The following is a 26,210-nucleotide window of genomic DNA, read 5'->3' on the forward strand; positions in this document are numbered from 1 at the left end:
CTGGAACTACAGATGTGCGCTACCATGCCTGGCTAATTTTTGATTTTATTGTAGAGACAAGGTCTTGCCAAGTTGCCTGGGCTGATCTCGAATCTGCAGGCTCAGACAATCCACTCGCCTTGGCCTCCCAAAGTGCTGGGATTATAGGCTAGGTCACCAAGCCTGGCCTAAAAGTAGTTTTTAAAACATTTCTACTCATAATTCTTTTAAAAATACAACATAAGGCTGGGCACAATGGCTCAAGCCTGTAATCCCAGCACTTTGGGAGGTCGAGGTACGGGGATTGACCTGAGCCCACAGGTTCAAGAACAGCCTGGGCAACTTGGCAAGACCTTTTCTCTACAATAAATCAAAAAATTAGCTGGGCATGGTAGCGCGTGCCTGTAATTCTGGCTACTTGAAAGGCTGAGGGGGAAGGATCACCTGAGCCCAGCAGGTCGATGCTGGGGTGGCCCTGAGCATGCCACTACATTCTAGCCTGGGTGATGGAGTGAGACTCCAACTCAAATAAATATATATATATATAGAGAGAGAGAGAGGAAATAGGACTTTTGAAAGAATTATTTGCAGTCACCAGGTTAACAATTTATTTCATTTTTTAAAAAGTTTTATTTTAAAGATGTAGGGTACAGTTCAGTATTGGGTATGCATGTGTTCATCGTAGAGGTAATGTTTGGGTCTCCCTTTGGTCCTCACTTTGCCTGATTTGAGATCAGGTACCCTTACTGATGTTATGTATCCCATCCCCTCCCCCGCAATTTCCTGCTATTGCCAATCCCTTTCTTATAGTATGGTAATGTTCAGGGTCCACTTATGAGTGAGAATATGTGATACTCAGTTCTTTGTTTCTGTGATAGATCACTGAGTATTGCATGTTTATTGTAACACTATTTGCGGTAGCAAAAACATGAGACCAACCATGCTGCCCGGTGAAACTAGACTGGATTTTAAAAATGTGGTACATACACATGATGGAATATTATGCAGCCATAAAGAAGGACAAAGTTATGGACTTCACAGCAACTTGGATGGTTTTGCCTTTTCAAAGAAAAAAAGGAAAATACATTTTGAAAATTTTGAAAATACAACTTTGGGCCGGGCTCGGTGGCTCAGCCTGTGTTCCCAGCACTTTGGGAGGCCGAGACAAGTGGATTGCCTGAGCCTGCGGATTCGAGACCAGCCTGGGCAACTTGGCGAGACCTTGTCTCTGCAATAAATCAAAAATTAGCAGGGCATGGAAGGCTGAGGCGGAAAGATCACTAGAACCTGGCAGGTCAACGCTGGGGTGGCTGTGAGCATGCCACCACACTCCAGCCTGGATGATGGAGTGAGATTCCAACTCAACAAAAAAAACCCCAAACAAAGCAATTATGCCATGTTAGATTTGCCCGAAATGTAAAAATAATCTGGGTAACAGGGATCCTGAGACCAAACAGGTTTATTTTTATTTTATTTTATTTTTGAGTTGGAGTGTTACTCTGTCACCCTGACTGTCATGCAGTGGCTGCTCCCGGCCACCGCAGCCTCGACCTGCTGGGCTCCGGCGATCCTTCCACTTCAACCTTCCAAGTAGCTGGAACTACAGGTGCGTGCTACCATGCCTGGCTAATTTTTGATTTATTGTAGAGATGAGGTCTCACCAAGTTGCCCAGGCAGGTCTCGAACCCGCGGACTCAGGCAATCCACTCAGCTCAGCCTCCCAAGGCGCGGGATTACAGACTGAGCCACCGAGCCTGGCTCAAACAGGTTTATTAAGAAGTTTGGCCAATCATTAATAAAACAAAAACAACAGATGCTAGTGAGGATGCAGAGAAGGGAGAATGCTTCTACACTGTTGGTGGGAATGCAAACTAGTTCAACATCTATGGAAAAGTGTGGTGATTCCTAAAAGAACTAGAAATTGACCTTCCGTATAGTGTGGCAATCCCTCTTCTGGGAATATACCTGGAGGAACTAAGTCGCTCTACAAAAAAGATACCTAGACACACATGTTTATTGTAGCAGTATTTACAATAGCGAGAATATGGACCCAACTGTGCTACCCATCAAAACTGAACTGTATAAGGAAATGTGGCACATATATACAATGGAATACTATGCAGCCATAAAGAAGGATAAAATTATGGACTTTGCAGCAACTTGGATGGAGTTAGAGTCTAATACTCAGTGATTTATCTCAGAAACAAAGAACTGAGTACTACATATTCTCATAAGCAGACCCTGAACATTTACCATAATACTACAAGAAAGGGATTGGCAGTAACCAGAAACTACCAGGGGAGGGGAGAGGTACATAACATCAATAAGGGTATCTAATCTCAACCAGGTGAAGTGGGGACCAAAGGGAGGTCCAAACTACACAGTTATGCAGGTGGTAGGCATATATGTATTTCTAATAAAGTACATTGACTCACCTCAGGCTTAACAAGTAAGTGATATTTGCAGGTTGTTTTTAGAAGAAATGTGTTTTTCACCATTTTTCTTTATTATAGCTAGTGGTCAGAAGTTATACGTAAGGCTCTTTCAACGTAAATTAAGCTGGATCAAGATGAATAAATTGGAATATGAAGAGATTGCCTCAGACTTAACACCTGTAATCGAAGAATTGAAGCATGCAGGCTTTCTACAGACAGGTATGACTAAGTAGAAGGAAATGTGAAATGTGAATAGGATCTTAAGAATTAGGTTTCTGTGGATAACTTAATGGTGGTAATATTAGTGTGGTGTCTTCTCCTGGTTAATGCCTAGTAACCAGCAATTTTTTTTTTTGGAGGAGTTTCACTCCATTTCCCAGCCTGGAGTGCAGTGGCACACTCATAGCCACACCAGCGTCGACCTGCTGGGCTCAGGTGATCCTTCTGCCTCAGCCTTCCAAGTAGCTAAAACTATAGGTGCACACTACTGGACCTGGCTGATTTTTTATTTATTGTAGAGATGAGGTCCCACTAAGTTGCCCATGCTGGTCTTGAACCCATAGGCTCAGGCAATGCACTCACCTTGGCCTCCTAGAGTGCTGAGATTACAGGCTGAGCCTGGTCTGTTTATTTTTTTAAGTTGAGTTTTAAATCTCAATTTCAGATTATTCATGAGATGCTAATGCCATCCTTAGCCTGAATGAAGAATACTAGAGTGATGGGGGATTGTCTGCTGCTATTTGCTTGCCTGTCACAGGCTTTGGACCAGCATCACCTCAGGACAGACATGTGGGCATCTGCCACAGAGAAAATGCATCCCTCCCGGGTGCTCTCCTTCCAGCAAAAACTTGACTGATCTTATTCTGAGTCCTCATCTTTATGATAGGATAAAGCTGGTTTGCTTGAAACCAGTATTGCCTCTAAAAACCTTATCTGCCTCCACCTGTACACACACACAACTCTCAGATTATAAATTGGTTGCTTGAAGAATTGTCGGATTGTTTTAAGCCTGTGTGGACACAGATGGAGAGTCTGTCCTCTGCAGTGATACCCTTGTTTTCTTGTCAGTAGCCTTCACTAAGTACCTACCCGGGTATTGAGAAGGACAGCTGAGCTTTGGTTTCAAGTTGTTGCCATTGTAGACTAAAATAAGCAAATCAGGCTAGATGTTTTCTCTGGGCCAGAGTGTGTAGTGGGAGCAGTAAGTAGGATAAAGCTAGAGTGTTGGGTGGGGGTGGATGGGATGAGATGGGGGAAGTGGTAAGGCAGTGGACAAGGGCCCTCCGCAGAGCGGTGCTTCCCGGTTGTCATGCCAGCAGGGTCACCTGGGAGCCTGATTCTGTCCTTACCTGACTCAGAAGATCTGGGTCAGATTTCATTAGTTGACAGGTTTGATGGGCATGCCAGATGACTGCTGCAGGTGAGCCTGGCTTACCTTTAAATGGCCTGGAAGCAACACACCCAGGACCCTAGTGGCTCATGGTGGCACGGTCAAGTCTAAGTCCTACCTCTATGCTCCATAAAGCCTCTTGGGTCCTGTCTCTGGCTGCTCCTGACCTCATCTTCTGACTGTCTCTTGCTCCCCCTGCCGTGCCCACATAGCCCTCCATGTTTTTCACCATGCTGCCTGCATTCCTTCTCCAGAGCCTTAGACTCATGTGGGACAGCTTCTACCACCTGGCTACACAGCTTGTCCCGCATTTCATTCACCTCTGCTCTGCATCACCATATCAGAGGTTTGCCTGACCACCCTGGGTGAAATATAGCCAACCTTCCTGCCAGGTTCCGTATGCCTCACCCAGTCATGCTTTTCTTTATAGCAGTTATCAATACCACCAGACTCATATACTCACTTCTTTCTTTTTTTTTTTTTGAGTTGGAGTCTCACTTTGTCACCCAGACTGGAGTGCAGTGGCCGCTCCCGGCCACTGCAGCCTCAACTTGCTGGGCTCCGGCGATCCTTCCGCCTCAACCTTCCAAGTAGTTGGAACTACAGGCGCGTGCTACCACGCCTGGCTAATTTTTGATTTATTGTAGAGATGAGGTCTCGCCAAGTTGCCCAGGCGGGGCTCGAACCCGCAGGCTCAGGCAATCCACTCACCTCAGCCTCCCAAAGGCGCGGGATTACAGGCTGGGCCACTGAGCCTGGCTCACTTATTTCTTATGCTAGGAGGTAAGCTCCTGTGGTTGGGGACATGGTTCACTGTAGTGTGCCCAGGGCCTTACAGTGTTTCTAGGCATGCAGGGCATACCCAGTAAGTTTTTTTTGAAGGGAGGAAGAAGGTACTGCCCTAAACTGTGGATGCCTTCAAGGCGAAGGCCAGCCAGGTCGGAGGCAAATTCCCAAGCTTAGTGTGGTGACGGGGCCCACAGTAGCAGGGCATGTTCATGAATGCTGGGAGAGCAGGGTGAGGCCTGTGGGAAGAGGAGGACTGATGGTCAGTTTACCATGTGATGTGACTTGAAGGTCCCATTGGAGGCTTTGTGACCACAGACAGGGAATATGTTTCCAGCAAGCTTGTAAGCAGGGTATCCTAGCTGTAATGGCTGTTGAAGTATGTTTTTGTTTTAGCAACATCTTTCTTTACTTTTTGTGAGAGTTTCTGTCTTTTATAACTTTTAAGAGATCTGTTTTCTACATTCCTTAATGATTGGCTTGGCAAACTAATGAACATTTCTATAGTAGAGCTTTATTTCATTTGCATCTAACTAAAGCAAATAAAACCGGAAAATAGTAAAATTCTTTAAAACTATTTTAACTTAAAAAAATCATTTCAGAATCTGAGTTGCAAGAACTCTCTGAAGTACTTGAACTCCTCTCTGCTCCTGAACTAAAAACCCTGGCCAAGACCTTCCACTTGGTGAATCCCAATGGACAGAAACAGCAGCTGATGGACGCCTTCCTCAAACTGGCCAGACAGCGCTCGGTCTGCACATGGGGCAGGAGTCAACCTGCAGTCAGTGCCGTGATTTTAAAAAGGTTTTGTTGGCTTTTAATATAGTAAACACATTGAAAATGCTGATAGCGCATATTAGTTAGTTTATGATAACTGATAGTACACTTTTTTGAATTATAGTTGTTTATTTCAGTTGCAGTTGGATTGAAAAGGAATCCAACTGGAAAAGCCTTAGTTGTAATAGACTGGATTCTTTCTTGGCTTTTACTCAAAATTCTTGGTGTAATACCATACTAATTTCCAGGACCAAAAAATCAGAAGACAGTGGGCCATTGGTAAATCCTAGAATTTTACTGTCTAAGAAAAGTATACTTTTAGCTATAGTTCTTACAGGATTTTAGGGTAAACTATTCAGTCAGATTTTTATTTTAGTAAACTTTTTGTCTACTAAACAAAGTGTAATCAGGCAGTCTTAGTATGCAATTTTAAAATTTACTGTAAAATTTACAAGCTGGTCTTGAACCCCTGGGTTTAGGTAGTCCTCTCATTTTGGCTTCCCAAAGTACTGGGATTACAGACATGAGCCACCATGTCTGGCTTAGTTGTATTTCTTAAGTATTTGATGTTATCCCTGTATGTCACATTTTATAGGTAAGTAAACATTCAAATTAGCAGCCCTCTCTTGGTATATGCATTCAGCATAGAATAGATATATTAAATTTTAAAAAAGAATTTTGCCACTGACTTTGGACTTACAGGAAATGAAATTGTCCAGGCTGTTTTTGGTTTTTTGTTTGTTTGTTTTTTGTTGAGACGAGGTCTTGCCAAGTCACCATGGGCTCAGGCAATCTACTCGCCTCGGCCTCCCAAAGTGCTGGCATCACAGGCTGACCCACGGATCCTGGCTGGGTTCTCAGTTTAATGGTGGGATGATAGAAATCCCATCCCATCCCCTCATTTCTGTGATGATGACACTCATCTCTTCTATGCCTCCAGGGATGCCGTGCTGCCTTTGGTTTAATAACTTCTGCACTAGGACCGTGTGAGGTCTCTACTAGGCCAGTGGGTCCCAACCGGGGGCATTCGGCATCGTCTGGAGATATTTTTGGTTGTCACCATTGGGGGTGGTGATGCTAATGGCATCTAGTAAGTGGAGACTAGGGACATTGCTGATAATCCTATAATGTACAGGGCAGCCCCCCACAACAAAGAATTATCCAGCCTAAGTGTTAATAGTACTGAGGTCGAGGGACCATCTACACATGGTATCTAAGACACTAGAATTCAGAGGGCTCATGTGGTCCTGAATTTAATTCAGACCTTGAAGCCCACCTTGCGGACATCCAGAATTGAGTTAATTCTAAGGTTACCTTGGACTGGAGATGGGCCTAGACCATTTTGTACATTAGACAATAGCATTGAACATTGGTGTATACATGGGCCACTTCCTGGAACACAAATTCTGATGCTTTATCAAGAGTCTTTCATAATGACATTTTAAATAATTACCTAGTATTTAATCTAGATCATCACTGGAATCAAGACTTGAGAATTGCTAATGTTGAATAGAAAATACTTTTATGAAAGTTTTCCTGTATTTGAAGTGCTCACGACCAGGGTAAACCCCATCCTACTCTGTGGCCAGGAAAGGAAGCAATTTATTAAGCCAGACCATGTGTGGAGCCATTTGGAGATTTAAATTCATTCAATCCTCTGTATCCCCAGGTGGGCTCAGCCCCAGAGCAGTTAAGTAATGCTCCAGTGTTTAGAATAGTGAGTGCCACTTCTCTTTATTTTAGTTTAAAATAATTGGTGAAATCTGACATTCAAATGCGTATAAAACCAAAAGGCATTTCTATACTGTATATTTTTTCAGAGCAAAAACCTTGGCTGGACAGTCACTAAGAGTCTGTAAAGGTCCCAGGGCTGTGTTTTCCCGGATCTTGCTTCTGTTTTCATTGACTGACTCTACGGAAGATGAAGACGCGGCTTGTGGGGGTCAGGGGCAGCTTTCCACAGTCCTTTTGGTCAACCTCGGCCGAATGGAGTTTCCGAGTTACACAGTCCATCGGAAAACCCAAATCTTTCAAGACAGAGAAGATCTTATCAGGTAAGGTGACATTAGCTTACTATAATATCTGTGTATTTTATCATTTAGTATTATAAAAAGTTTTATTATTTTTTTGCCAGCCAAAGGAGGAGCATTAAGTCCACAACCAAAACGGTTTTTGTTTATTTTTTATCTTTTTTACCTCACTTATATATGTTTCTAAGACTATAGGAAGAATATAGAAATGAACTTAGATTAAGACTGTCAAAAAATAAGGAGTTTTGAGTTAGAACTATAAGAATTTTCCCCGGCTTATGTTTTCAAATAGCTTTGACAGGGGTATTTTTTTTAATGCAGACATTTTAACAAACCTGCCATAGGAATATGTTGTTGACCTGAACAAGACTGAAGATGAATGTTTTCCTGTAAAAACTCCTCAGATAAAGCTACTAATAACTTGTATACTGTATATTAGATCGTGTCCATGATAAATTAGAAATTTTCACTAATTTATATTGGTACATGGACTTAATGAACATTTGATTTGACCAACAAAAGTTGGTGGGTTTTTGTTTTTTTTTTTGAGTTGGAGTCTCACTCTGTCGCCCAGACTGGAGTGCAGTGGCCACTCCCGGCCGCCGCAGCCTTGATCTGCTGGGCTCTAGCGATCCTTCTGCCTCAGCCTTCCGAGTAGCCAGAACTACAGGCGCGCGCTACCACACCTGGCTAATTTTTTTTTTTTTTATTTATTGTGGAGATGAGATCTCGCCAAGTAGCCCAGGCGGGTCTCGAACCAGCGGGCTCAGGCAATTCACTCACCTCAGCCTCCCAAGGCGCGGGATTACAGGCTGAGCCACCGAGCCCGTCTCAAAAGTTGTTTTTGAACTAAAAATAGAACTGCCATCTGAGCCAGCAATCCCACTTCTGAGTATTTACCTGGAAGAATGAAAAGCAGGGACTCAAAGAGATATTTGCACACCCATGTTCATAGCTGCATTATTCACAATAGCCAAGTGATGGAAGCAACCCAAGTGCCCTCAACAGATGAATGGATAGAAAAAAGTGATACGTATACACACACACGTGCCTGTGCAATGGAATCCTTTTCAGTCATAAAAATGATAGAAATTCTGTCATTGTAGTGGCAACATGGATGAACTTGGAGAACTTTTTTTTTTTTTTTTTTTTGAGTTGGAGTCTCACTCTGTCGCCCAGGCTGGACTGCAGTGGCACCTTCACAGCCACCACAGCCTTGACATATTGGGCTTCAGGCAATCCTTTCGCTTCAGCCTTCCAAGTAGCTGGGACTACAGGCATGCGCTACCATGCCCGGCTAATTTTTTAAATTATTGTAGAGATGAGGTCTCGCCAAGTTACCCAGGCTGGTCTCGAACCCCTGGGCTCAGGCAGTCTTCTTGCTCGGCCTCCCAAAGTGCTGAGATTACAGACTTGAGCCACCGCACCCAGCAGGAAAACTTTAAGTGAAATAAGCCAGCCACGGAAAGACAAATGCTATGTGTTTTCACTCATATGTGGGGGCTTACAGAGTTGATCTTATAGACATAGAGAGTAGAATAATGGTTAATAGAGGCTGGGAAGGCTAGGGGAGATAGGGGAATATTGGTTAACAGACACAAAAGTGCACCTAGATAAAAGGAATGGGTTCTAGCATTCCCTGGCACTATAGGATGACTGTAATGAACAATTATTGTGTATTTTCGAATAGTTAGAAGAGTGGATTTGGAATGTTCCCAACACAAAGGTATGATAATGTTTGAGGTGATGCTGGGCATGGTACTTGTAGTCCCAGCTACTTGGAAGGCTGGGGTAGGAGGATCACTTAAGCCCAGAAGTTTGAGACTAGCATGAGTAACAGTGAGATTTCATCTCTAAAAAATGTTTTTAAAGTTTGAAGTGATAGATGTGCCAATTACTGTGATTTGATCATTACACATTGTATATGTGCATCTAAATATCACATTATACCCCATAAATATGTGCAATCACTGTGTCAATTAAAAATAATAATAAAGGGTACCTTCACAATGAATATATGTATACCTAACCCTTAACTGTACCCCACAAGTTTAAAAAAAATTAAAAAAAAAGAAAAGAACAGATCAACAAATAATAATAATAATAGAAGCAAAACAAGCAAATAATAGGATTACAGTATTAAAAAGTAGGTTTTGATAAGAAAGAATAGTGTAGATCTCACAGAAAAAAATACATAGATTTTCTAAAAATAGAAAAACACCTTTTATAAGAAAAAATTAATTTGTATTTCCTAAAATGTCGCTTTTGATTCTTGATCTGAGATTTCTGACTCTTTTAACTAAAATTCTTTCTGATATTTGCTTTCAGGAAAGTCCTTTAAGTGTTTCTAAAAAAGCCATGTGCTTTTATTTTATTTTATTTTATTTTATTTTGAGTTGGAGTCTCACTCTGTCACCCAGACTGGAGTGCAGTGGCCGCTCCTAGCCACTGCAGCCTTGACCTGCTGGGCTCTGCTGATCCTTCCGCCTCAGCCTTCCAAGTAGCTGGAATTACAGGCGCGCGCTACCACGCCTGGCTAATTTTTTTGATTTATTGTAGAGATGAGGTCTCACCAAGTTGCCCAGGCGGGTCTTGAACCTGCAGGCTCAGGCAATTCACTCACCTCGGCCTGCCAAAGCACGGGATTACAGGCTGAGCCACCTAGCCCGGCCGCCATGTGCTTTTAAAAGTAAATTATTGAGATTATTAAATCAAAACATTATCACTGTAAACTGATTTTAGCTCATTTTCCCTTTTGCTGTCAGGAAGCTCAAGAATTTTCCCTGGCTTATGATTCCAATAGCTTTGGAAACATAGCTCAATACCCTATTTGTGTCCAATTGGAATAACTTTTTTAGTCAAATCTTCTAATGTGACTATTTTCTCTTACTCTGTTTTCAGTTGCCTAATATCTTTTTAGTGGCTTTAGTGGCTTCATGTTTTTCTAGTTTGTGAGAATGTATATCTTGAAGCCAAGTTACAGTCTCTCTATAAGGAACTGTGAAGCAACCACGAGCCTTAGTTTCCTCATCTGTGAAATGGGGAGATTAATAGTATATTCTTAACTGGGCTCGGTGGCTCAGCCTATAATCCCACGCCTTTGGGAGGCTGAGGTGAGTGGATTGCCTGAGACTGTGGGTTCGAGACCCGCCTGGGCAACTTGGTGAGACTTCATCTCTACAATAAATCAAAATGAGCTAGGCATGGTAGCATGCGCCTGTAGTTCCAGCTACTCGGAAGGCTGAGGCAGAAGGATCGCCGGAGCCTAGCAGGTTGAGGCTGGGTGACAGAGTGAGACTCCAACTCAAAAAAACAAAAACAAAAAAACAATAGTATATTCTTTTTTTTTAATCAATATTTTTTATTATGACAACATTGTGGGGTACAGTTAAGGGTTAGGTATACAAATATGTTTCATTCAGGCACCCTGTTGATAAGAAGTGTTTCCCCGTCCCCAGACAGATATTTGCTACCGTTAATCCCATCTCTCCCCCCCCCATAGTTTCCCACTACTGTCAGTCATTTTCTTATAGTATTACATTGGATGTTCAAGGTCCATTATATGAGTGAGAATATGTGATAACTCGGATCACTCCATATGCGCCAACACATATCCTTAAGACTATACTGTTGCTGCGTAATAAATCAAAAACTAGCTGGACGTGGTAGCACGCACCTGTAATTCTGGCTACTTGAAAGGCTGAGGCGGAAGGATCGCTGGAGCCCAGCAGGTCGAGGCTGCAGTGACCAGGAATGTGCCACTGCAATCCAGATACACGATGGAATACTACGCAGCAATAGTATATTCTTAAGGATATGTGTTGGCGCACATGGCGTGTTAGAGTCTGGGCTATGAGGGGTATCTAGCATGTGTTAATTACTACTATAATTGTCATTACTGTTATATCTAAGGGGGACTACTTTTTAGTTCTGTGATTAGCAAAACCGTTGTTGACAAGTTCAAAGGTGGAGGGGCTAGGGAGAAAACCTCCCATATTATTGTAAGTAATAAAAATAAATGAACCCTCCCTTTGTTATGTAAGGGCCTTAGCATGTAAGTAAAATTGGATTTCACTAACTTCTGGAAGTGTATTATTCATATATGTGGCAATACGAGATCTGTCCCGAGAACCCATTTTGTCCACCGATGTACTTGAGATGATTTCTTTTTTCCTTTGTTTTCTCTAACTCATTCAGTAAAAATGAGTTGAGTGTTGAGTACCTATTATGTGCGTAGGTAGTGGCTGGCGGTTGCAGCAGCGAACAGGATAGAGTATCTTCCGTCATGGGGTTACGTTTTACTAGAGAAATTAGAGTGTGTGTAAAGTGCCGTGATAATTGTGGAGCAGGCTGGAGAAGTTCTTTCTAGACAGAGTATTGGAGAGAGGGGTCCTGGAGAGGTGACATTTGAATGGGACTTGGGAACGAGAAGGTGGCAGCCATGCTGGTCCTGTGTCCAGGCAGCGGGTGAGTGGGTGCCCAGGCTTGGAGGCGGGAACGAGCCTGCTGAGTTGGAGGAGCTGAGTTGCGGGGCAGCAGTGCAAGGGCAAGTTGGCAGGACTACAGGGTTGGGGTACGCACAGCCTTCAGGGCCCTGCTGGGAGATTGGAGGGAGGCAAGTGATCTGCTGCATGATTTTACAGAAGCACCCAGTGGACAGGGGCTGGAGGGTTGTAGAGAAAGACACAGGAAGGCTGATTTGACTTGGGTGGAGGTCTAGGTGGGAGATGCTTGGAGTGGTCTGGACTGGGTTGGTGATGGTGAAGAGAAGTAATGTGCAGGAGATCGTTTGGAAGCAGTAAAGACAAGACTTGATCCCACTCAGATGTAGAGGAGAAGGAAAGGGGTGGATCAAGGGTAGCTCTGTGCTTTGCCTTGGGTGGTGCCATCCCGTGAGGGACACAGGGGTAGAAATGGGATATTTCTAGGGATGCTGCTGCTGATGTCACTGTGTGGGGTGCCTTTGAGCTGCCTGCTCGAAGCTGCCATGTGTGACACTGGACTCACATCGGGGTCTCAGGGAATAGGTTCAGCCTGCAGAGAGACTGTTAGGAGTCACTGGCATATGGAACTGAATGAGCAGCATATTTAAAAGAATTAGATCTGAGAATTTGTAAGCAAATTTTTACATTTGGAGACTTTTTTTTGCTATTACTTTACAATGTTTGTACGTACTGATGTTGCACGCTTTTCTTTTAGATATGAGTCCAACATACAGTGAACATGTTAGAGAATCCGTTGGTCAGATGTCTTTGTTTTTGGTATCTAAGGAAGCAGTGAGAATTCTTCCTTCTTCAGCTAAGTGGTGTCATAACATTTCAGCATTGTTATCTTCCTAAAAGTGTCCTTGAAATTATTTTTGAAATATCCCAAGCAATTTTCTTGGCTTGGGCAGCATCTCTCTGGCTACCTCTGACTATAAATCATTAGGTGATCAAATCCACATCTTACTGTAATTCTGAAGACAGCTACAAGTTAACATGGTTCCTGCCAGATTGTTGAATGAATGAGTACCAAAAATCAGGAATGAGCAAATCATTATCACATTTATATAATGAAACTAATACAGTATAATAACTATTTTTTTTTAAGTTGGGTTCTCACAGTGTTGCCCAGGCTGAAGTGTAGTGGCACTATCACAGCTTACCACAGCCTTGACCTTGTGGGTTCAGGTGATCCTTCTGCCTCAGCCTCCTGAGTACTTGGGACTACAGGGGCATGCCACCATGCCCAGTTTATTTTTTAATAATTTTTTTGTGGAGATAGCATCTCACTGTGTTGTCCAGGCTGGTCTCAAACCCCTGAGCTCAAGTGATCCTCCTGCCTTGGCCTGCCAAAGTGCTGGGATTACAGGCATAAGCCACTGTGCCTGGCTCTGTTCTTATCTTTCTAGGTAGGCAGCCTGCATCAATTCTTCTGAGCCACTCCAGTGGGGTAGTTATGTTATTACTAGAATAAAATTTAAATAACCCTCATGTTTTCAAAAAACGCACTTTTACCCTTCAGAATTAGATTCAGTGGCTAAGGTGGTAATTTTATGGAAACACTCATTCGTATTTGAAACTTGGATGGCATTTTCCCTCAGATATGCAGCAGCCATGCACATGCTCAGTGACATTTCTACTGCAATTGCCAATGGGAACTGGGAAGAAGCCAAGGAGCTCTCTCAGTGTGCAAAGAGAGACTGGAACAAACTGAAGAACCACCCTTCTCTGAGGTGAGGCTTTTTTTAGATACCTGCCACAATTTATGTATGGACCAACTTGTTCCAACCACTTAAAATAATTTTCTGTTTGAAGGATATAGTCCTTGGTGGCTAAACCAGCTACAGGATTGATTTTCATTATTTACTTTGCAGAGAGTCAAAGTGCTGTGTGAAATAGAAGGAAATATCTGAAAGTTTAAGGTGATTTTATACAGCTCAGATTCCTGTGCAACATACATACAAGGGAACAAATACTGTAATTGGCAGTGGCTTGCTGTCTTTTGGTGTGTGGCTTCTGGTTGCTGGTGAGCTGAATTTAAATGTGTGGGGACCAGCAGTGGGACAGATGTGGGAAGCATACCAGGTGTGTTCTTCTAATGGAAACTCAAGTGGGTGTTATTTTGAAAAAGATGGTTCAAGTGAACTTTCACTTTAAAAGTTCCATATATGCAGCACATGACCTTTTATTGTTTTGTTTGAAAATGTTAAACATCTTCCATATTGTTAAGACATTTTTTTCTTTTGTTACATAGTGATGATGAAAATTAGTACCATTAAATGCTTTCTTCTTTTTGTTTTTCTTTTTTTGAGTGGGGGTCTCTTTCTGTTGCCCAGGCTGGAGTGCAGTGCATGATCATGACTCACCATGGCCTTGACCCCCTAGGCTCAGGCAGACTTTCTGCCTCAGCTTCCCGAATATCTGGGACTACAGGCATGCACCACTATTTCCAGCTAATTTTTAAAACTTTTTTTGTAGAGGCGAGCTCTCTAGAAATTTTGCCCAGGCTGGTCTTGAACTCCTGGGCTCAAGCAGTCCTCCTACCTTGGGCTTCCAAAGTGTTAGGATTACAGGTGTGAGCCATTGTATCCAGCCTACAAAATGCCTTTTTAAAAAAAAATTTTAGATATACAGTTGACCCTCAAACAACATGGAGATTGAGGTGCTGACCTCTCAAACAGTTGAGAATCCATGTATAAATTTTGACTTCCCCCAAAACTTAGGGGAAACTTAACTACTAATAGCCTACTATCAAATGGAAACCTTACTGATAACATAAACAGTCAATTACCACATATTTTGTCTGCTATGTATTGTATACTGTATTCTTACAAAAAAGTAAATACATCTATTTATTAAGTGGAAGTGGATCATCATAAGGGTCTTCATCCTTGTTGTCTTCACGATGAGAAATGTGAGGAGGAGACGAAAGAGGAGGGGTTGGTCTTGCAGTCTTAGAGGTGCAGAGGCAAAACCCATGAATAAGTGGACTCGTGCAGTTCATATCTGTGCTATTGAAGGGTCAGCTGTGCTTTATAAAGAAATAATGTTGACTTAAAAATCATAGCCAGGAAGTTAGATCACTGTAAAGCAGAGGCTGATCAACTTCTGTAGAAGGTCAGAGAGTCAGTCTTTTAGGGCTTGTGGGCCATGTGGTCTCTGTGGCTCCAGCTTCACACTGCTGTTGCAGAACACAAGTGGCCACAGGCAAGACTTGTGTGAATGGACGCACCTGGCCATCCATGTCCAGTGAACTTTGTTTATGGACCCTGAGATTTGAGTTTCATATGGCATGGTGTATTACTCTCCTTTTGCCTTACATATTTTAAAAGTAAAAACCATTCTTAGTTTGCAAGACTTAGAAAATCGGGTGGTGGGCTGGGCCCTGGTTTAGCCTGCAGGCCAGAGTTGCTGACTTGGGATTGGAATGACGAGTTGTTTTCATCTTACTTCACTGTCGGTGTCCAGGACATGGCGGCTGACTGTAAGAATGTCAGCTTGTGGTGTAGAAAACTTCACATAACTGAGAGTGCTTAGAATATATCTTTTTAAAAGGTAGGAATCCAGTCTGCTTTGTCACTGATAATGGTCTTATAACAGATTAGCCAAATTATTAAACTCCTGATGTACATCTTCATTTTAGATACCATGAGGCTCTACCACTTTTTCTGCGGTGTTTCACTGTTGGGTGGATTTATACAAGGATTTTGTCACGGACTGTTGAAATACTGCAGCGACTTCACATGTATGAGGTTAGAGCACAAGTCCCCACCTGCCTTTCACTGATGTAACAGCAATAAACACATGAAGGAAAACTTGCCAGGCTCTCAACACTTCCCATATGCTTGGTCAGTACAGTCATATAAGGAAGCATAGTTAATGTCGGCATCTGCTTCTCTTGGGTCAGTACAGAGAAGACAGCTGAAGACAGCAACTGTTTTCTTTTGCGTGAGTGCCAGGAGGTTGTGGACAGCCCTACAGGGAGCCCTACAGGTCTCTGTAGCTTGAGCTGGGTCTTTTTCAGAACTCAGTGTGAGACTTGGGAGGTCCCCAAAAATCTCTGAAGTGGGAGTCTCGTGTTTCCTTATGCTTCCTGTCAGCTGTCTCTGATTGTGTGGAGATAATTTATAATCCCAGACAGAAATTTGGTGATATCTTTATATAAACCATTGTGAAATTGCTGGAGTTTACTTTAGTTGGAAAAATGGTGTCTTACAAGGAGAATATGCTAGGCTAAGTCCATGAGCCAGGGGCTGTGAAACCCAGGGGGTTCATGGATGGGCTTTGGGGATATCTGTGAAACCCCAAATTGCATGTGTACAGGAGTTTATGCATTTTTCTGGAGTAAATTACATTTTAAAGAGATCCATGAACCACTAAAGATTACCACACAGAATGACTGAACAGTCTGTCCATAAATCTTGACTAGAGGTCTCCCAGGTGAGATGGGTGTTTGGATGAGGACACCCTCATTACTGTCCTGCCTACCCCAAATCCCTCTTGTAGTTGGTCCCATGACCTGCTGTGTTCCCAGAAGCACGAGGGTTTGCCAGCCCTGATCGGGGCTCAGCTGCCTGGAGCTTGACCCTGTGTGACACTGTGCTGGGTGACATGGTTTGCAGAGAACACTGCAGAACTTCAGACCCTGTAAGCTCAGTGCCAGTAGGCAGGACACCTGGGTGAAAAGTAGGGAGGCCTCAGGGAACTCACACCCCCTCCACAAGGCTCTTAAATGTCCCCAGCCTATCAGGTTGTTGTCCTTGGCCTTATTTTAGAATGGAAAGATATGCGTTATACAGATACTTTACCAATCCTATGGGCTTCTAAATGTAATTACAGCAGCTGATTTCTTTGAATCTAATGATGGTTCTTTGTTACTGTTGCCATAGGAAGCTGTTGAGGAGCTTGAAAACCTTCTGTCTCAGAGAATTTACTGTCCTGACAGCAGAGGCCGATGGTGGGATCGACTGGCCCTTAACTTACACCAGCACCTGAAGCGCCTGGAGCCGGTACTCAGTGATGAGACACACCTGATACCCATTTCATTTTTGAGTGAATTTTAAAATATAGCTAACTGCTAAATACCTTAGAAACCCAAATGTAATTAGAACACAGATTTCTTTTGTTAACCTTCTTTTGTCTGTGTTCGCCCAACTCCAAAGGAATACTGGGGATGCTAACACAGCAGGCAGGTGGAGGCAGAAGGCTTCTGTCTTCTTTTCTCGATGTGGGTGCTGGGTAGGTCTTGGACCCAATGCCGGGGTTTAGGAATCAGGATCTAGGAGTTCAGGGAGAGGGAGAGTCAGGCATTTCAGTTCTCAGCAGGTGCCTTTAAGGAAAGTGTTTTTCTGTTCTGGAAATGGGGACGTTATCCATTTGTTGCATAGGGTGTCCAGGTAGACAGATGAGAAAACTTTCCTTTTCCTGCCTTCTGTAGATACTTAGCTCTTTGTACTTCTGTGAGGTCTCTTGTGGTCTGACTAACCTTGTGCCAGCCAGCTTCTCTTGAGTACGGTTCTCCCTGTGCTGGGCACCTTGGAGACTTGGAAGTGGAGGGATTCCATGGATTCACTTAATGTGCCACTGGAAAAAAACAAAAGGTCATAGAGACTGCAGGGTCCCCCCAACCCCTGGCTCCATCCAGCCTTGCATTCCATTCAAACGCAGGGGCCTGTGCTCTGTGAGTTTTTGTTTTTTCCCATGGCACGGTAAGTGAATCAGGGTGATGTGGGGTGGAAAAAATGGACCATGGACTGTGGAAATATGACATCTTGTTTTTACTGCCTTAAACTGAAAAAGTGCCTTGTTGCCTACAGTACCAGGAAAAGCCAGGGAGAGCTGTTTTCTCTTGTGGAGGTGGGTGTGGTGCCTCCTCACCTCTTAGTGTTTACTGAGTCTGAAATAGCTGGAGAAGGCATCTGTTAGCCCAGAACCAAATGTGGAATGGAGAAGGTCTGTGTTCATGTTGCCTCTTTCTTTCAGTGAAATGAAGGTTCAGCAGATTTTACAGTTTTCCCCTTTGTTCCCAGTTCTGCTGTATACTCACTTGTGTTCACAGGGAAGACAAGCCACTGGGCCTACTTTTTAGATTGATGCTAAGAAAATCCCAGCTCCTTTTATCCTTTTCCTGGAGAGCGTTCTGCCGTGCTCCTGACTCTCATTATTTTGGTAGTGTCCTTCATGTGCTTCCTCTGCTGTAGGGAAGGGGTCTGCTAGGCGAGGGCTTGTCCTGCAAGGTGCCCATGGCCCACCCAGGCCAGCCAGGGCAGGGGTAGCACTGGCCTGCCCCCTCCCCTGTGGCACGTCTTCTGCCAGTTCACAGAACGTCAGCATCTCAGTCTCCTGTCTTCATTCCTTTTGGCCACGCAACTCCTGATGGCCTTTCAGTTTTGTGGTTTTCTTGGTTTTTTATTTTCTATTATAGAAAAAAGTATATATATCATACATAAAATTTGCCATTCTAACAGTTTTTCGGTGTACAATTCAGTGGCATTTATTGTACCCACAGTATTGAGCAGCTACCACCCTGTTGATGCCTCTAACAGAAGTTCTATAACCCTTAAGCAACTGTCCTCATTCTCCCCCCAGCCCCTGGAGTGCTCTGAGCTGCCGTCTCTGAATATGCCTATTTTGGATACTTCATATAAGTGGAGTCCTACACTTATTCTTGTGTCTGGCTTATTTAATTTAGCATAGTATTTCCAAACTTCCTCCATATTGAAGCTTGCATCAGAACTTAAGTCACTTTTAAGGCTGAGTAATATTTCATGGTGATTCAGACCACACTTTGTTTGTCCATTCATTTGTAGATGAACACTTAGGTTGCTTTCCCCCTTTAGTCATTTTGAGTAGTGCTGCTCTGAACATCGGTTTGCAGTCGTGTTTTAGTTCTTTTGGGATATACTTAGGAGTGGAATTGCTGGATCACGTGGTGATTCTCTGTTTAGCTTTTTAAGGAATCACTAAACTGTTCTTTACAGTGTTTGCACCATTTTTTTGTTCCCACCAGCAATGTACAAGGGTTCCCATTTCTCCACATTCTTGCCAACACTTGTTATTTTCCATTTTTCTGATTATGACCATCCTAGTGGGTGTGAAGTGGTAACTCCTTTTGCTTTTCTGCATTTCTGTTTATTTGTTTGACTCTGAAATACAGCCTCAGGGAACACATGTAACTCCTCCAAAACCTTAGGTTTCCTTCCCTATAAACCAGGACTCTGGAGCAGCCCTGTGGTTCCTGCCTGCATGTGACTTGTTTGGGAGCTTGGATGTGGCCTCACACCTGGGCTCCTACTCTGGAGACTCTCTTTCTATGGATTGGTTGGGGCACGTTTTCTTTCAGAGCTGCCCAGGTGATGTCTTGAAAACCACTAAGCCACATTTTCCTCTAGAGTCTCCTCTGGCCCGTGACATGGAGCGTCCCCATGTCTGTGAGGGGCAGTCACTGTGATCCGCTGTCCATGGAGAGGAAAGCCCAGCTGTGCTCCAGCTTGATCTCAGTGCAGTTGCTCTGCAGGGACAACATCAGAATCAGATCTGAGGAGACAGCATGTATCTCTGGGTGCTGTCCGCTCATTGGCTCATTATTCAAGTTGAATAATTAACCGTGGGTTTTCCTGTCACAGTAAGTGAATGGAAGCTGCCATGGGGTCTTTTAGGCTGCTGACATGTGCCTTGTTCTTGCTAGGCTATTAAGTGCATCACAGAAGGGCTGGCAGATCCAGAGGTGAGAACAGGACACCGCCTCGCACTGTATCAGAGAGCCGCACGCCTGCGAGAATCTCCGGGCTGCAGGAAATACCGGCACCTCTTTCAGCAGCTCCCAGAGATAACCGTGGACGATGTGAAGCATGTGAGCAGACACCCTTTGGGCGCTGTGGACTTAAGCACGTTTCCCTGCTTATTCTGAGGGAAGCAGCCTAAGAACAGTTTTTAGGGTGTGTCTTCTTTCACCCAGTACAACCTCGTGCTTGTTTGGTTGGTGACGCAGCCTTGCTCCTGTTGGCACTGTTCCTCCTCCCGGATGTGACGGGCTGGCTGGGTTGACAGACACACTGGGTTGGGGGACGACTCCTGAGTGGGAACGTAGCCTACGTCTGCCAGTTCTGCCAGCTCGTCAGGGGCCTGGAGAGCAGGTCCAGTGCCTGCGGCTTTCCTGAGGCCGGAACCATGGCTGTTGCACTTCTGCAGGCAAACAAGTGTGGATCGCTCACCGTCACTCTGCTAAGTGCATGGCTTTGCAGGACAAGGAAGGTGACCTCAGGATGCGACAGGTCGGCTTTCCAGGACTTCACTGGAGCGAAGTTAATGGATGTTCTTCTGCTGCCCTCTCAGGTGACCATCACGGGCAGGCTGTGCCCGCAGCGTGGGATGGGCAAGTCTGTGTTTGTGATGGAGGCTGGGGAGGCCACTGCCCCCACCATGGTCCTGTGCTCCGTGGAGGAGCTGGCACTGGCTTACTACAGACGCAGTGGCTTTGACCAGGGTAAGTGAGTGGACTTCTCCCACCCACTAGTCCCCATGCGAGTGACCAGCCCCACCCGATGGGCTGTCTGGAGGGGGCTACCATTGTCTCTCTGTCCTCTGCCCACAGTAGAAGACACTGCTGGCTGGAGATGTCGGTCACGAAAGGCGGGTCTTCTTCCCATCACTTCCTCATCAAAATCAGGCATAAGCAGGCCCTGTTGTCCTGGAGACACTGCAGGGCCTTGCTCTGATCTTTTTTCTTTTAAAAAAAGCTCTTTGTTATGGAAAACACTGCACATGCCTTTTATAGAAGTGGGGAGGACAGTGTGCTGAACCCTTGAGCCTACGCAGTTCATTTGGTCTTCCTTCCATCCTCCCACCCCTGCACCCCAGATCTTGGAAGCAGACCCAAGGCATCATCTGAGGGCACTTGCTGGCTGCTCCCAGTAGTGATACTGGTCACTCCTGGGGGACGCCTTGTGTTTGGGTAGAACAGTGCCTGTGCTGGCTGTACGGTCACTAGTGTTAAAAATACTCTAATAACTTCAAATGTGAAAATCAGGACTTTACTTCAGTGTCACCTGAGTGTTCAGAAGAGTAATGAACCCTTGAGAGACAAGCGCAGGATAGAATTTTGCAAAGATGGGTCTTTCAGGTGAACATTAAGGTTCATCCGCATAATATCTTTATTACTTACAGGAAAGGGTGATGCTATTGGGAAGACATGCAGATGCCAGTGAAGACAGAGATACAGTAGACATGAACAGGTTAGAAATGAAAGAGCAGGGTGAGCAGCCAAGGCCCAGATGTGTTGCATGAGACATGGAGACTGGCAGTGGCTGGGGGAGGGAGCAGGCTGCTCCCCGAGCTCTCTGAAACACTCCCAGTGGGGCCATGAGCCTGAAAACAAGCTGACAGTTCCTTTCCAAAATAGAAAATATTTTCATTTATTGAAATTGATGCAGTGAAATTGAGCTGAGCCCTTGCTGCCAGGCTTTCTTCTAGAGTGGGGCAGAACAGAGAGCTCAGCATAGCCTCAGGAACACAGGACAGAGGGGACCTGGCCACATGCCACTCCTGATGGAGGTTCTGCTCTCTGTCCCGAGTGTACCCACATGTGGGCACCCGGCGAGCAGAAGCCCTGTGTGCCGGGCTCCCCAAGCAGTGGGCCGTGGCTGCCCAGTCTTTGTACTCCCCCCTGTTTTCACTGTGGCCTCCTGAGTATGAGCCAGGGCCCATAAGTGTCAGGGTGGGACCAACCAGAGGTACTTCCTGCCAGCATGGGCATGTCAGGGAGGGGTCTAGTGGTCAGCACCTCTTCTGGCCAAGGCGGTCTTGTGAAGAGCGGTGTCCATGCAACCATCTCCCCTGTTGGGCGTGCTGACATGTAATGAGCACTGGCTGGGAGGAGGCTGGGTGAGGTGGGGCTCTCTTGGGGATGCAGGTCTGTGTGCTATGCCAAGTCCAATCCTACCCGTGCCATGCCCTGCTTCTGACTCTCTGTGACCTCAGCACCTGATTTCTCTCTCTGTGGTCATTTCCCAGTCAGTAAAATGTGTGAATGATGTACAGCGGGGGAGCCTGATCTAGTTGGCCCTTGAGACAGAAGGGTCTGGAAAAGTCTCGAATGTTGTAAACACAGATCCAGGGCAGCAGAAGACTTGAGAGAGAAGGAGAGGAGGACAGCACTGCTAAGGCCAAGGACACACGGGCACAGCTGCCATCCTCCTCCAGGGACCCCTTGTCCTCCGGGCAGCTCAGGGACCTCCTGTGCCAGAGCCCACTTAGCCCTGCAAAATCAAGGCCTCTGGAATCCGGGAAGAAAATGTGCCTTTTTCTTTTTTGAAAAAAATGTGTTTCTTAGGTTATTTGCTAACATTTGAGAACCATTGCTTTGTAGCTTTGAAATGTTCATTTGAACTTTTCTGTGATTTTTTATGATTTTTGCCCCTAAACAGAGTTTCTGTATGTTAAAAATATAGTTAAAAATGAGCTAGGAATGACATAAAAACAGCATTTGCTTCTGAATCTGATGTTTCTGTTGTTTCCTTGAAATGGAATATGCATTAGGTTACGGTAGTGTTTTTGAAAAAACATATAAAACTGATGTTCCCTCTGGGCATGTGACTTTGTCTTAGGGATTCATGGGGAGGGGTCTACCTTCAGCACCCTGTGTGGCCTCCTCCTATGGGATGAAATCTTCATGGATGGGATTCCCGATGTCTTCAGAAACACCTACCAGGTAATTTAGTAAGAGACTCCTCACCAGTCTGTGATCATGCTCACTTTGCATTGAGTGTCTGCAGCCACGAGAAACCATTCATTGGATCATCCACACATCATGGTGCTGATTCCAATGAAAGGTGACTTTTATTTTTCAAATCCCATGAACAGGGCTGGGTATGGTGGCTTGTGCCTGTAATCCCAGCACTTAGGGAGGCAGAGGCAAGAAGATTGCTTAGCCAGACCTCATTTCTACAAAAATTCAGAAAAATTAGCCGGGTGTGGTGATGCACACCTGTAGACCCAGCTACTCAGGAGGCTGAGGTAGAAGGATCCTCTGAACCCTGGAGACTGAGGCTGTGGTGAGCTGTGATCATGCTGCTGCATTTCAGCCTGGGTGACATCAGACCCTGACTCAAAAAAAAAAAAAATCTGATGACTGGAATTTAAGATGTAAGTATATTCAGTTTTAAGGTTTAAGTCTAATTTACCCTTAACCTTACATTTTAAACTGTTAGTCTAAAGCACCTTCAGCTTCAGCCCTTTTTGAGCATCTACTGTGGCCCAGGCACTGTCACACATACTGTCACCCCTGCCTGCTAAGTGGTCTCCCATCTAAGCTAAAAGCTCTTTTTGCAAATTATTACTCTGAAAACTCAGTGTGGTAGATTGCTTTTATAACAGACTACAGATAGCAGATAATTAATATATCTTTGAGATTAAGAATGTGTCACTTGGTGTGGAGGCTCATGCCTGTAATCCCAGCACTTTGGGAGGACAAGGCAGGCAGGTCGCTTGAGGCCAAGGGTTTGAGACCAACCTGGACAACAGAGTGAGGCCTGGCACATGCCTGTAGTCCCAGCTACTTGGGAGGCTGAGGCAGGATAATCACCTGAGCCCAGGAGGTCGAGGCTGTGGTGATCCATGGTAGTGCCACTGTACTCGGGCCTGGGCAACAGAGTGAAACCCCTACTCAAAAAAAGAATGTGCCAACAGTTTCCTAATGTTATCAGTCCTGACAAGTCCTTCGATGAACGAGGCTGTCCCCAGCTCAGGGTGAGAGCTTGTCTTCCTCCCATACAGGCATTCCCTCTGGACCTGTGCACTGACAGCTTCTTCATGAACAGGCAGTCGGCCCTTGAGGCCAGGCTGCAGCTGATTCACGGAGCCCCTGTGGAGAACCTTCGAGCCTGGGTGGCAGCCACGTGGCAGGCCCAGGAGGGCAGAGTGGCTTCCCTCGTCAGCTGGGATCGCTTCGCTTCTCTTCAGCAAGCTCAGGTAGCTGTTCACCTGCACTGCAGGCTTGCGTCAGGAAGTAGTGCCTCCCCTGTGCTGGGTGTCTTTTTGGCAACTGCATTAAAACATACACACAGACACACACATGCAGAGATGTTTGTTCTGTATATATAGACATATATATATAGATATATATGGTATATATATTTTTAATATATATGCTTGCATGTGTTTATACGTATGTGTGTGTATACGTGTGTGTATATATATAGAGATATGTTTGCATGTGTATACATTTATGTGTATGTGTATGTATATATATTTATATATAGACAGGTTTGCATGTGTGTATATGTCTATATATAGATGTGTTTGTGTGTGTGTATATGTATATATATATATATATATACGTGTGTATATATATTTATATATAGATATGTTTGCATGTGTATTTTTTATATTTAGATATGTTTGCATGCATGTATATTTATATATGTGTATGCAGGTACATATTTATATAAAGAGATATTTGCCATATGTGTGTGTGTATTTATAAATATAAGGTGGGACCCCAAAAAATCCAGAATTTATTTATTAAAAAATTTTGTATTTATTCTTACACATTTAAACTTCAGTCACCTTCAAAGTACACTCCGTTTGATGCAATACACCTTTTGAGATGCTTTTTCCACTGCTCAAAACAGTTTTGATGCCTTTTAATGCTTCTGCTGTTTTTTGTTTCACGTCTTCCACATTGGCAAAATGTTTCCCTTTGAGGACTTTTTTTCATCTGGGGAAACAAGAAAAAAAGTTGTTTGGGGGGAGATCAGGTGAATAGGAAGAGTGGGGCATGGGATTCATGCTGGTTTTTTTTGCCAAAAACTGCTGAACATTCAGCGCAGTGTGGGCAGGTGTGCTCATAAATCGCCCATTGTAAAATGGACAAACATGTTGAAAGACTCTCCCAGAAAAATTCGCTGAAACTAAATGCAGCCTCTCACACAATGCTAGCTGGTACCTAACGGGGGAAGCCTATACAACAAGGGGCCCACCCTCCCAAATGTAACTCCAGTTTTTTGGGGGTCCCCATCCTACATATATTATAATACCCTGCCTCCCCAGCCTGTTAGGATATAAATATGTTAGGGCATTTAAAAAGCCTGAGTTAAGTCTTTTCCACCTGAGTTGACAGCTTCCTTTTGCTTGACCAGTGGCTGTGGCAGGGAGGGCACCTTCTCTGTCCCTACAGCTCCACAACTGCCAACCTCTGCAAGTCCGCGCTGTCACATTCCTGAGTGCTCATCCACATCCCCCTTCCTCAGCTGCTCCCAGCATGTCCATACAGGCAGAAGTCTGATAAATGCCCGAGGGAGGACTGTCTTCCCAGAGCTTGCTGGTGGGAATTGTAGTCCCTGGCTCTGGAGCTGTGTGTAAGCCGCAATCCGTATGTGGTGCCACTGGAATCATTTTATGTTGAATCACACACCAGCTGGGTCTGTCTGAGGACCCCTGCAGCCTCCTTCAGGGTCTTTGCCGCAAGGGAGCCGGCTAACTCTCCACATGTTTTGTGCTCAGGACCTCGTCTCCTGCCTGGGGGGCCCTGTCCTCAGTGGGGTGTGCCGGCGCCTGGCTGCTGACTTTCGCCACTGCCGTGGGGGCCTCCCGGACCTGGTGGTGTGGAGCTCCCAGAGCCGTCGCTATAAGGTCAGTTGAACCATGGAAAGTCGTATTTGTAATCTTATTGGCAACTGAATCAGAGGCCAGGACCAGACATTTCCTGAGTGGCTGTTGGCAAAACTGAATTCCTTGAGAGCATCTGGGCTGAGGGCCTGGGTTCCCGTGGGCGTCTCCACTGGCAGCGGACTTCATCCACACAGGTGAGAGGACGCAAGATGGAGTCACTGTCTCTTAAGATTCGATGTGACATTCTGTCCCTTTTGCTGTATTTGTTGCTATAAACAAGTCACTCATCCAGCAAACACTCAAAGGAAGGGTCATACAGGGTGTGGACACCAGGAGCTCTTGGAGAGTGGACGCCTCCTTCAGCATCGTCTGCTGGGCCCAGCCTCACTGCCCATCACTGGTCTGTTTTCTTCTTGTTGAGTTTTGAGATTTGAAAAAAATACACACACACACACACACACTCTCTCTCTCTCTCTCTCTCTCTCGATACAAGTCCTTTATCAGTTCTATTTCATCACAGACTTTTTTTTTATAGAAACTGGAATGAGTTGTAAGTGCCACATAAGGGAACTTTGAATAATGTAAAAAAGAACAGCAGCTACTGATCCAGACTTGTAGCTTTTACAAAAAAAGATGAGGTGATAAATGAGCTGGCATAATCATAGTTCTGCACAATCACTTTGGAAGCAATCTCAAAGCTAACTAGCAAAGTTAATGAAAA

General features: G+C 44.6%; 1 protein-coding gene across 1 annotated transcript in view; it reads left to right on the top strand.

Annotated features, from left to right (window-relative positions):
• FAN1 (FANCD2 and FANCI associated nuclease 1) overlaps positions 1–26,210 on the top strand; it is a 35,273-nt gene that overhangs the window by 3,989 nt on the left and 5,074 nt on the right. The window contains exons 3-13 of the mRNA XM_008058630.2: positions 2,493–2,633; positions 5,193–5,394; positions 7,188–7,421; positions 13,483–13,614; positions 15,525–15,633; positions 16,771–16,890; positions 19,569–19,733; positions 20,216–20,366; positions 22,486–22,589; positions 23,654–23,848; positions 25,382–25,510. Of these exons, the coding sequence (XP_008056821.1) occupies positions 2,493–2,633; positions 5,193–5,394; positions 7,188–7,421; positions 13,483–13,614; positions 15,525–15,633; positions 16,771–16,890; positions 19,569–19,733; positions 20,216–20,366; positions 22,486–22,589; positions 23,654–23,848; positions 25,382–25,510 (1,682 nt within the window). The remainder of the gene's footprint in view (positions 1–2,492; positions 2,634–5,192; positions 5,395–7,187; positions 7,422–13,482; positions 13,615–15,524; positions 15,634–16,770; positions 16,891–19,568; positions 19,734–20,215; positions 20,367–22,485; positions 22,590–23,653; positions 23,849–25,381; positions 25,511–26,210) is intronic.

This window comes from Carlito syrichta, unplaced genomic scaffold, assembly GCF_000164805.1.
Source record: "Carlito syrichta isolate Samal-C Ts95f unplaced genomic scaffold, Tarsius_syrichta-2.0.1 Scaffold303527, whole genome shotgun sequence".
NCBI lineage: Eukaryota > Metazoa > Chordata > Mammalia > Primates > Tarsiidae > Carlito > Carlito syrichta.